The 12,177-nt window shown below is 43.3% G+C and overlaps 1 protein-coding gene across 10 annotated transcripts in view; it reads left to right on the plus strand.

The window, feature by feature from the left end:
• The window catches only part of USP6NL (USP6 N-terminal like), a 117,991-nt gene that overhangs the window by 46,610 nt on the left and 59,204 nt on the right, over nt 1-12,177 (plus strand). For all 10 annotated transcript variants that reach the window (XM_017807844.1, XM_017807841.1, XM_017807845.1 and 7 more), the window contains 2 exons: nt 7,044-7,117; nt 9,541-9,623. In XM_017807844.1, the coding sequence (XP_017663333.1) occupies nt 7,044-7,117; nt 9,541-9,623 (157 nt within the window). The remainder of the gene's footprint in view (nt 1-7,043; nt 7,118-9,540; nt 9,624-12,177) is intronic.

Consider the following 12,177-nt stretch of genomic DNA (forward strand, 5'->3'; position numbering starts at 1 on the left):
TGTGCTTTGAATGTGTAGATGTGGAGCAGCTGGTGGTAGTGCCTGCAGACAGGAATTTGTGCCAGTGCAGCTCTTTGTGCACTGGAATGTGTAATGTGCAAACAAGCAAGAATTGGGGTAAAGTAATGGAAAACAAATTAGCATGTTTCAAGTCTTTTGGGCTTTTCAGAGTGCTCTGCTGTTGAAGAGACAGTATGGTAGGTCAGAGAACAAAAAAGGGAGAAATCTCTTTTCAGAATTTGGGATAAGGTTGTTAATGGGGGGATGCTGTTAATGTATTGGGCCTCAGCCGCATGGGAAGAGGCATTATTTCTGTGGGTGCTGGTCCACAGCAGCTGAACATGAGCTGCTGTGTGCCCAGGTGGGCAAGGCCAGTGGCATCCTGGCTTGTACCAGCAATAGTGTGGCCAGCAGGACCAGGGCAGGGACCATCTCCCTGTACTTGGGCCTGGGGACACCACACCTCAAATCCTTGTTCAGTTTTGTGCCCCTCACTCCAGCAAAGACATCGAGATGCTGGATCTTGTCTGGAGAAGGGCAGTGGAGCTGGGGAAGGGACTGGAGCACAAATCTGATGAGGAGCAGCTGAGGGAGCTGGGGGGGCTGAGCCTGAGGGAGGCTCAGGGGAACCTTCTCGCTCTCTACAACGCCCTGGAAGGAAGTTGGAGCCATGTGAGGGTTGGACTCTGCTCCCGGGTAACAGGTGACAGGACAAGGGGAAATGACCTCCAGTTGCATCAGGGCAGGTTTAAGTTGGATATTAGGAAAAATTTCTTCATAGAAAGGATGGTCAAGCCCTGGCACAGCTGCCCAGGGCAGTGGTGGAGTCACCATCCCTGAAGGTATTTAAAGATGTGTAGATGTGGCACTTGGGGACATGGTTCAGTGGTGAGCTTGGCAGTGCTGGGTTGGTGGTTGGACTCAATGATCTTAGAAGTCTTTTCCAACCTAAACAAATCTGTGATTCTTCTTAAATTTATGGCACATCTGTAAGAGGCAACTTCTGCTGCTACTGATGCATTAGCACTTGTACCTGCTGCTCCTTCAGGACCTGTAAGGAACTCTGAGGCTCTCGGTGGTACTTGTTTTGTGCTAGGGATTTGTCCCTTGATGAGGGAGCTGGTTCTTGGCTGTTGTTACCTTTTCCAGGTGAGGTGCTGTCAAGCCATTTTTTAGGCTGTTTCAGAGACCATATCGCCAGTGGGTTTGAGTAACCCCAAAGACCATTCCTGTAAGTTGTCCGACTACTTTTGCAGCAACCAGAGGTGTGTGTGCTCGGTGCACTGCACGTGGGGATCACTTGGAAGAAAGGTGTGCCTTCCTGGTTTGCAGTTCTGTACCTGAACAGGATTAGAAGCCGTGCAGGATTAGGGAGAGCTCAAACTAAAAGTACTCAGTAAACCTTGTAGAGAGCAGCTTTTCTCCTTGTGGGAAGGACCAGTGTTTTACTGTCTTTGGCCCTTTCTCCCTGGGCAGCAGCTCAGTCCTGTCAGGCTGTGATGAAGCCCAGGTGTAACTCTGGGCTCTTCATAAGTCACCCCTGACCAGGAGCAGCCAAGCTGCTGCCAGACTGTCACAGGCTGTTCAGCTCCTCCTTGACTGCTGGAAACACAAGGGACAGTGCTGCCATCTCCCCACTCTTTATTTTGGAAAACTGAGCTACTGCAGGGACTACAAGAAAAATCCTGTGTTTTTCTTGGCGATTTAAATGAATACAAAAATACATTATTGCTAAACTTATTTTTTACCTTTTTTTTTTTTTGTCTTCTTCCCTACCCCACTTTAAAAAAAATGTATTTTAGGTGCATTATGGGGGGACCTTGGATCAGGGTTCCCTGGTGTCTGTAGATGCCTACATACATAGCTGCCATTCCTCCCTGTGGAACAGGAGGGAGAAGATGGCTCAAAGGCGAGAGTAAGACAGGATTGTTTCTTTTTTTTTTTTTCCAGTTCCATCAGATCTGCCAGACTGTAACTCTGCTTCTTGCAAAAATCTGTATCCTTGAGAAGGTTCACTACTACTCAGAATTTAATTTTTGCATGTATTTATAGGCCACAACCTTATTTTTTTCTTTACTAGTGTTTTCTTTTTACTTGGATCTGTTGTTTGGCTGTTGAATATTTCACTTATGGCAGTTGGTCCATTCCACTTAGTCTTGCATTCATTATAGAGCATAAAGTTATGTATTTTTTTGTTTACATTGTGTCCATTAACATTATTAGTTCCTCACTTAAATTTACTGCACTTGCCTTTCTTCCTGTAGCATTGTAAGAATATGGAATTCTGGAAAAGTAAGGTGTTGTCCCCAGTATTCCTCACAAGCTGCAAGATACTTAGAATTGCAGCTTCTCAGTAGGAACTGAGAGTTCTCAGTTGGTTTTCCAGTTTGTGTAAGAAGCCTGTTTATTAATAGTCAGTTTTAGAAATTTATTTTAATTTTGTGTTATGTTTTTCCAGTTTTTTGTATCAATTGACTGAGCTGGACAGTGTTTTTGAAATTTAAAAAAAAAGTTCAGCTTTAAAAATGTGGGGGTTTATTTTAAATGAGATCGTGGTGCCCAGAGAGACCATCTAATAGTGAATAACAGGATAACACCCAACATTCATCTGTAAATTTGTTCTTAGGAAACAAAGCTGGTGTCTCCAGGTCACTGATTTCCTCTCAGAAAATACTGGAGCCTAGCAAGGATTGTTCCTTGTGTAGGACTGGGTTAATTTTTTGCCTGTGCCACCACTCTGTTCCTTCAATTCTTTGGTAATTGGTGAGGGCAGGAGGGACTCATTAGAGTGCCAGAGGAGGAAAGCTGGTGCTGATGCTGGGAGGGCTTCCACTTCGAAGGGCTGTGGCATCCACAGGTGGCTGATTCAGCAGGCCTGCCTTTGGAGCAATTTGAAGGCAGGGAGCTGCAAAATAAACCCACTTCTAGTCCCATCCTTCAGTTTGCCTTTGGAAGTTTGGATCTGGCAGTTTATCAGTCATCTCAGCAGCACTGACAAGTCAAACAGTCTGATTTCCAAGTGGAGCAGAACAGCAGGGTCTGGCTCTGATGTTGGTCCTTTTTCACGTGGCTGCAGGTTGGAGTTTTCTGTTTGATTTTCTGTTTCTAGTGATGCTTCAGTTCCTTTGCATGGTGCTGTTCAGAACTTACACATTTTGTAATTGTGCACACGTTTTGTAATTGTGCACACGTTTTGTGTGTAAATTTTGTAAATGCAGCAAACAGGTCAGCGTGTCAGAGTGATGAGGGGCAGATACTCTCTGATGGGGAGTGTTACAGGCATCAGGCAAACAGGTCAGAAAATGTTGTTCCTGGCCTTTCTTTCTAGGATTAACCTTTCCAAGAGTTGATGTGTGCCACCTCCCTTTTAACAAGGAGTCACATGGAAAAGACGAGGGGGGATGGTACAAATTACGCCTGAGGAGATTTAGGACATATGGAAAAACGTTCACAATGAGAACAGCCAGCCATTGGAATAATATCCCCAGGGAAGTGGGACACCTTTATGATTCAGCTGAACAGGGTGCTGGGCTACCTTATCTAGACTGTGTTTTTGCCAGCTTGCACCAGAGGATCCTGGAGGTCCCTTCCACTCTGGCATTCTGTGAGTGCTGCTGGGCAGGGTTTTAACCACGCTGCTTGTGCCTTGTTAGCCTGACTGGTTTTTGGGGGGACTTAAATGTTCTGTTTACCTTGCCATCATTGGCAGATTTTGTCATCTGCTTATTGATAATATATTTCCTCAGTTTTTAGTTCAAGTCAATTCTCTGTACTAGTTAGTTTGCTATGTATTAATGCCAGCCTCATCTGAGATTGCATTGTTTCCTGTGTAATGTGCTGTTCATCGTCTGTCCTGCTAACTTTTAATTAGGAAACTTAATCATACTTGTGTCACATCTTTAACTTTTCACTGAGGTAACACTTACTGAATAAAACTGATAAGACTTTAGAATACCAGTTATTTGTCTTCAGTTTTGTAGTGATGTATTTTTGTGCCTAGGAAGGTGTTTCACAAAGAACTTTCCTTGTTCCCATATTTAGCTTTTACTTTATCAGGAATCATTGTGCAATTTCTAACTTGGAGATATTTAAATATTTCCTCTTAAGAGAAAAATCATGTTTAATGCTTATCTCCCAAAATATAACCTCTTGTGCCCATCACAAGCTGTTTTCTGGGTTTTTGGTAGGGATGGATTAACGAAACATCGAACTGTCTCAGTGCAGCTGGAAGGTTAAGATGGTTCTGGCAGAAAGCAAAGAGGAGTACTTTAAAGGCAATGAATATGATAATTTCCACACTAAATGCAATTGAATTGTCGTGAGACACAGAACTGAGACACAGAACGTGGCAAACTTCGATTCACACATTCCTTCTGCAGAAGAAGGGAAGGTAAAGCAAGGCACGGCCATGTTTTCAGCATAAACCAGGAACTTGGTTTCTGGTGCAGATAACATTTTGCATTCTTTTAAGCAAAGGTTTAAACTTTGTTTCAAATTATGCCACTTATTCCGTCTGTGGTGTTGAAGAGCTGTGCATGTCCTTTTGGGTACATTTTAAGATAAAGTTATAACCTGTTTTTAAATTCTGTTAAAGTATTGGCTACACAGTCCTTGAATGTACCAACTACTATAGTAAATATTATCTATTTATTATTCAACCATACTCTTTCTCAAATCTAGTCTCTCTTTTATTTGGAAATCAGTGATAGGATTTTTTCCCCATGTCTGGAAGCTCAGCAGCAGGTGTACTTTAAACAAGGAAGCTTTTCCCCCCACGTCTTTCCATTGGAGAAGTGGTGGGTTGCTCAGCACTTGAATTCTCTGAAGGAATATCAGCTTTCTAAGCAGGTTTAAAGTTTACTTTTTAAAAACCCATAGTTGGTCTTCTATAAAGACTTGCTGTAAGCACAGATCTGTCTTAGAAAATAAAACACAATTTAATTTTAGCTGTGGTTCCTTTACCTTCTCTCTTTGTAAATAGTACTAGGGTTCATCTACTGCTTTTTTCAGTGTTGATTTTGTAGCTTTAGTGGATGTTGTCAGTTTAGTAGATACACTGTGTCAACTAGTAAAGGATAAGAACCAAATTGTTCTAATTGTGTTGGGGGGGGGCAATGTGGAGTTCAGTGTGTGCCCCTGGGGGGACACAGGGCTGGGGAGGGGCTCTGGAGGGCTGTGGTTGGTGTGCAGGAGCTGTGTCGAGCTCACATGGACAGCTGGGGTGATGGAGTCCTGCAGTGGCTGTAAAGATTCATCAGAGAAAATCCAACCTGAAACCAAACTGCTTTGTGTCTTATGCTCCTCTTTAAGCTTATAGGAATAAAGGTGCATCCAGCACCTGAAGGAGCAGGAAGAACAGTGCTCTGTTTGGGCACACCAGAGTCTGAGCAATAGGAAATGATTCCACTCACCCCTTGTCTTACAAGGAGGAAATTATTTATCAGCTTTGTAACTCAGAGATGTAAAGCTTCCAGATACAGCAGATGGAATTACGATTTTTTTTCCCTCAAATAATTGTGTAAATACGTGTGTGCTGGTTCTGGTACACACTGGGAAAAATGACAGAGCACTGACATCCTCACTAATAAATGGGAGTAATAGGATTGGCAAATGGTGATGATAAGCAGAAGGGGGCCAGAACTGGGGGTAATGAAGTGTAACTCCTGGGGGTCATAAAGGAAAGCTTTAAAGAAGCAGTCAGGCTTTCCCTCAGGGGGAGCTTAGGACAGGCATTGCTGTTCCCTGAATGTTGGTGTTTGTGTCTGTGGTGGGTCACACCGAGGTTCTCTCTGCGTTCCCCCAGAGAAACTTCAAGTGAAAACAAGCAGAGACCATGCTAAATCTCTAACAGATGGCTCAGAAGGCACCTTGGCACAACTTCTTGTCTAAATGTTGAGAAATACATAGGTAAAGTTTATTAAAGAAACACTGGGTTTGAACAAATAATTGTGTTAATGTCATGTGATAGAAAACTGTAATATCCAGTCTGTTTTTCTATTTCATGGCCCAGATGGTTGGTATGTACAATTCCTGAAGTTCATTATGCTGCCATGAACTAGATAGTGAGGAAAAAACACGTGCTTGGAGTTATTTTTATAACAGGGTGTGCTTGAAAAATATTTCAAACCTTTTTAAAGCTTTGCTTTATCAAAAGTTCATTGCTTTTTAATAATCAAAACAAATTTAAAGTTTGTTGATTTTTAACAATCAAAACCCTTGAATCTTTCACAAACTTATTAATTAAAGCTGATGTGCCTCCTTGGTTTGACATAATCACACTTGGGATATCAAAGCATGTTCTGTTGCTGGATATTCAAAGCAGCAACTCTTCCTTTATTTGATGTCCTCTTTATGTTCCTGTCCATGTTCTGAAGATGGTTTCTGCCACAGGAACAGGACTTAGCAAGACTTTTACTCCACTGGTGTAGTAAATGCTGCATCTGTAGTGTCCTGGGGCTTCCCCACACATGGTTTTGTTCTTGCCTGTCAGCCTTCCTGTTGTCATATCCTTATTCCAGCTCTGGGTCGCCCAAGTTGCACTTCTGACAATATGACAACATCCCTCCCTGATTTCTGAGAAATAAGTCTGAGGCAATTTCTCAGATGAAGCCATGCAGTGTTTCTTCAGTATTCCAATACCTCTCTACAAATTATGTAAATGGCTCACACTTCTGTTCTAAGCCAGTAGTGTACATTTTGGCTTTCTTTGACTATGAGAATGTTTGTGGAATTGGCAACTAGTAGCTTTTACTATTTTCTTCAGTCTTTCAGTTAGTGGATTGTGAAGAATCATTATTTTACTGTATTTATTGGTGGAAAATCAGCATCATTCTAAACTTGGCAATTAAGATGCCATCCAATAACTGTATTTTACTCTGAACAATATTCAAGATGTGCACCGAGGTCATATTTTGCTTTGATACAATAGCTTTGGCATTTCTCCATCCAAATTGTCTCCCTGAAGTTGATTTTTCCAAGTATTTAGCTGCAGTTCTTTGTTCACAATGGAGCAAATCTGAACAGTGTTATTTTATTCTCTACAGGTGCAGATGCTGAGCAGGATGCTGCTATCAAACTTGCCCAAGAACGAGCAGAGATAGTTGCCAAGTATGACAGAGTAAGTGAACTTGTTAATAAACTTGTTAACTTTTAAAAAACTTGTTCAGTTTTAAAGACATTTTATAATTAATCTTAGTGATATGTCTGTTTTAAAAAATGAATCATTGTTCCAGCCAGCTGTTGTTTAAAATACTCTAGTACTAATCTGATGGTTTCATGATACACTGGCCTCTGGGTGAATTAAATTCTTCCTCCACGAGGGATATTCTGGATAATGACTCAATCAGCTGATTTTTCAGGTGCATGGCAAGTTGCTTTGGGGCTATTTAAGGGGGTGTATTGTATTAGAAGTAATGAAAGTGGGGGGTTTGGGGCTGCTTAGTATATCTATGAGATTAGAAAGACACTTTTTATTTCTTTAATTTTTGGTTATGATAATAGAAACATTTAAATCATTACAGACAAAGTAAAAGATGAGTGAGCTGCATTGTTAGTCAGGTTCTTGTGGGGAGTTGAAGAAGTGCCCAGGTCATATCCTGTTACTTCTTGAACCAGGTGTCAAGTAAAAGCCTGGCACAGAGTGTGCCTAGAGAATGCCTGTACTGTGTTCAGGTATTTTTGTAACACTTGATGACTTTGCAAGTGTTGTTGGGGTACTGAGCAATAGAGGAAGCAAAAAACTTGTTTGTAGAGTTCATGAAACATTTTCCATGCCAGACTCACTGGTGGTTTGCACAGTGTGCAGGTGAGTGGCTGTGGCTCTTTGAATAAGGAAAGACCTGCTCATGTGTGGCAGGGGTTGGCCCTGGCTGACACCAGGTGCCCACCAAGCTGCTCTGGCACTGCTCCTCACCTGGGCAGGGGAGAGAAAATAGAAGGAAAGGCTTCTGGATTGAGATGAGGGCAGGGAGAGATCCCTCACCAGCAGACCTGGCTTTAGGAAATGGGTTTAATTTATTACTAATCAAATTAGAGCAGGATAATAAGAGAATAAAAATTAAGACTTACAACATGTTCTCCCCACCCCTTCCTTCTTCCTGGGCTTAACTTCACTCCCAGTTTTCTCTGCCTCCTCTCCACCCCAGCAGTGCAGGAGGATGGGGAATGGGGGCCCTGGTCAGTTAATCACATGTTTCTATGGCTCCTTTCTCCGTGGGGATTGGACTCCTCACACTCTTCCCTTTCTCTAGCCTGGGGTCCCTCCCACAGGCTGCCCTTCTCCATGAACTTCTCCAGTGTGGGTCCTTCCCACAGGCTGCAGTTCTCCATGAGCTGCTCCAGTGTGGGGTGCTTCCACAGGGTGCAGTTTTCCAGGAACAGGCTGCTCCAGTGGGGGTCCCCTGCAGGGTCACAAGTACTGCCAGCAAACCTGCTCCCTGTGGGCTCCTCTCTCCGTGGGGGCACAGTTCCTGCCAAGGGCCTGCTCTGGCATGGGCTTCCCATGGGTTGCAGCCTCCTTCAGGCATCCACCTGTTCAGGTGTGGGCTCCTCCAGGGGCTGCAGGTGAGTCTCTGCTCCTCCAGGGACTGCAGGGGGACGTCCTTCCTCACTATGCTCTGCACCACGGGCTGCAGGGAATCTCTGCTCCGGTGCCCGGAGCAACTCCTCGCCCTCCTCGACTGACCTGGGTGTCTGCAGGGCTGTTTCTCTCACAGGTTCTCACTCCTCTCTCCAGCTGCAATTTCTGTTGTGCAGTTTTTTCCCTCCCTTCTGAACTCTGTTGTCCCAGAGACACAACCCCTGTGGCTGATGGGCTCAGCCTTGACCAGTGGCAGATCCGTCCCAGAGCCAGACTGGCATTGACTCTGTTGGACATGGGGGAAGCTTCCAGCACCTTCTCACAAAAGCCACCCCTGTAGCCCCCTGATACCACAGCCTGGCCATGCAGACCCAATACACTCTGTGTTCTGAGTGGTGGCCTCTCTTCATACCCAGTAACCTGTGCAGAGCCCACACCAGAAGCAGATAGAGCTGAAATATATTTAAATTTCTGCCAGCCTTAAGTGGATTGGCAATTGGAGTGGGAGAGAGGGACATGAATGAGCACTTCATTGAGAGGAGAACTCAGTGCTGCATTCTGTCTGTGGACATCAGCTCAGGATTTCTGCAGGATGTGCTGTTGCAGGTGACTGTTCAGGAAAGCTGGACTTTGGAAATGAAATGAGAAGGCACTTTGTGGGGACCTTAGTGGTCTGTTGTGGAGTTTAACAACAGGTGTGGGATCACAACAAGTCTGTGGTTGAAATCAGTGGTTGAAATGTATTCTGTGACCGAAAGAGATTTTCTGTGATGAAAATACTCTTCCCAGGGGCTGGGAGAGGTGTGCTGCAGGAGTGTCCTGGCCAGTTTGGGACTAGTGTTCTCCTCCCCCTCCTCTGACCTACTACCAGCATGTCCCAAAGGTTATGCTTTGAGTGACTGAATCCTGTCTTAGTTTATTGTGTCATAAAACATCATTTGGCTTTTTATTTTTTCCTTTAGGGACGTGAGGGGGCACAGATTGAACCTTGGGAAGATGCCGACTACCGCCTGTACAAAGTCACAGATAGATTTGGGTTTCTACAGTAAGTACCAACTTTGTAAAGAAAATAAGATTAAGAGTTTGCTACTATTACTATTTATGCTTTTTATTGTATTGCCTATTTGGTGAAAGTAATATTATGCCTTTTAATAGATCTTCTGGAAGCTGCTGTGTAAGTGTTACTGCTGGGTCACCTTTCACTGTGCTTTTCAGTTCAGTTCCTATCTGTTTATTTATTTCTGTAACTTGATCTTGCATAGGGAGGGAAATGTTTTAAGTTTTTTTGTTTGGGGGGAATGAAAGTTGACAGTCTGCAAAAGAGATATTTCAAGCTGAATTGTAGTTGTGGAATAACTTAGTTGGATATAAACAACCTTGAAGTTTTTGGAAGGATCTATAAAAATTTTGTTGACGTGTTGATTTTTAAAAAGCTTCCAGCACGTTAAGGTTACTTACTGGTCATGTATGAGCAAATGTCTATCCCAGTCCCTCAAAGATAAATATCATTTGAGTTCATGTATTTAATAACGTTAGTGAAATCTCTGCTGATTTGGTACCTAATGTTGAATCTTAAAGTCAAGTCAGAAAATGGCAGAATCCAGATCCAGTTCCCCTCTAGGTACCTCCTTTGTAACACACTCTGTCTTTTGGCAAATAAAGGATTAGAGTGTTAAATGGTATTAGGATTTTTGTGCTTGGCAGATGTAAATATTCAGTTTGTAGAAACTGAACACAAGCAGAGTTGCCACTTTTGATAATATCAGGACTCTGATGTTCTTGTTGTTTGGCATTTATGATTGAACATGTGAAATTCAGTTAAAATCCAGAAAAATCAGTGATAAGAGGAAAACTCATTAATAACTATGTAATTTATAGTATGAGGGAAGGATGTGTGTATGTTTTGGTTTTTGGGGGGATTTTTCCCCCCCGTCTTCCTTCTCTTTTGCCATGTCATTGTTTTTATAAGCTGTCAGTTAAAAAGTCATCTTCACCTGCAGACTGCTTTTGCCTCACTGGAGTGAGTTAATTTGGGGTATGGCATCCAAACAGTTGTGTTTTACACAAGGAGGTCCTTGTGTGCGTAAACTACAGCTGCAGCACCACGTGCCTGGTGTTGTAGCTGCAGTTGGAGCATTTTTAATGGAGGATGGATGTCACAGTTATTCCTTGTGCAGAAGTAATGGGAACTGCTTCCGAGTTCACCATGGACTTTGGTGTCCTTGTGAACTCCTGAACTTTTCCTGGTACTTGTATTTTTGTGTGTTAGACATGGAATATTGTTCCTCCAGTCCTCTCCAGTTGCTGCTGCAGTCAGTTTTCAGGAATGTTACTGTTCCACAGCTCCAATGCCTTGGCATGTTTGGGATGCAGTTGGGCACATCGATGTGCCCCAGGCTCTGAGCTCTGTCCCTGTAACTCAGAGCTGCTGTGGGCACCCTCAGATCCCACTGCAGTCATTCCTGGGGTGTGCCAGGGGGATGGACCTCAGTCAGCAGCCCAGACCTCCTCCCTAGGAACATCTTTACTCACAATGCAGAATTAATTGTTGTTACAGTCAACTTCAAGGGATGAAAATGGAGATTTCTAATACATGAAGACTGCACAGGCTCACAGTGTATGCAGATAATCTCTTCACTAATTGTGTCTATTTGTAGCTCATCCATGTCTTGTTACAAGGCAGATTTCACCTGAGAGTGCTCAGGTGTATGAGAGGCTGCTTTATGACTCTGTAAGACAAATCCATTGCAAATGATGTCTTTATTTTCCTGGGAAATAAAATCTCTCCTATTAGAAGAAATACACTCAGGATAACCATATCAACTATCTTGCCCTGAAGAGACAGTTTATATGGCACTGGAGATCTGAACTGTGGCCTGGGTTCGTGTGTGCTGCCACCCTGAGCCTGTGCCACCTGCTGTGTCTGAAAGAAGCTCCTGTTCTGTGAGACTTTGGAATCAAGCAGGATGTACCAAAAGCTTCCAATGATTATCATCCCTGAGAGCCATAATTCCCTGTGGTCTGTCAGGTGTTTAAAGTAAATTAATTGTGCATTGACAAACAGGCCTGATGCACATTGAAACCTGAAAATCTGGGGACAGCTTACCAAGCTTACTGTGCTCCAGTCAGAGTCCACAGTGATTTGCAATCGTTTGTATTGACATCTTAAAATACTCAGTAAAATGTCTTTTGTGTCAGAAGGCTGCTGGGTGTGAGGAACAGGATGGAAAATTAGGGCTTGTTTTCTCAGCCACAATAGGCTTTTATTATCATCAGTAGTTTTCTTTTTCCTTGGCTGTGTCCTGTTTGCAGCTTTGCTGGACTCTGTGAAGGGGCTTTCAAGGTTCTGTTGATTGGTGATAAGGCAGAAAAGATAATTTTTGGGGAATGAAGCACTCAGGCTGTCTGTGTAACTTGCCACCTGTTTAAAGATGGGAGAACATAAAGACTAGAGACACTCTAAGAATAGTTTTGGTCTGGGTCTGCACTACTTCTGGTGTCCCAGTGCCCTTATCTGAGTGTCAGACTGGGAATTTGTAAACTTGGGGACCCTGAAGACACTTCAGTTGTCTTCCTGCCATACCAGTAGAAGTGGGCTC

This window comes from Lepidothrix coronata, unplaced genomic scaffold (genome assembly GCF_001604755.1).
Source record: "Lepidothrix coronata isolate B3197 unplaced genomic scaffold, Lepidothrix_coronata-1.0 Scaffold20, whole genome shotgun sequence".
NCBI classification, from domain to species: Eukaryota; Metazoa; Chordata; class Aves; order Passeriformes; family Pipridae; genus Lepidothrix; species Lepidothrix coronata.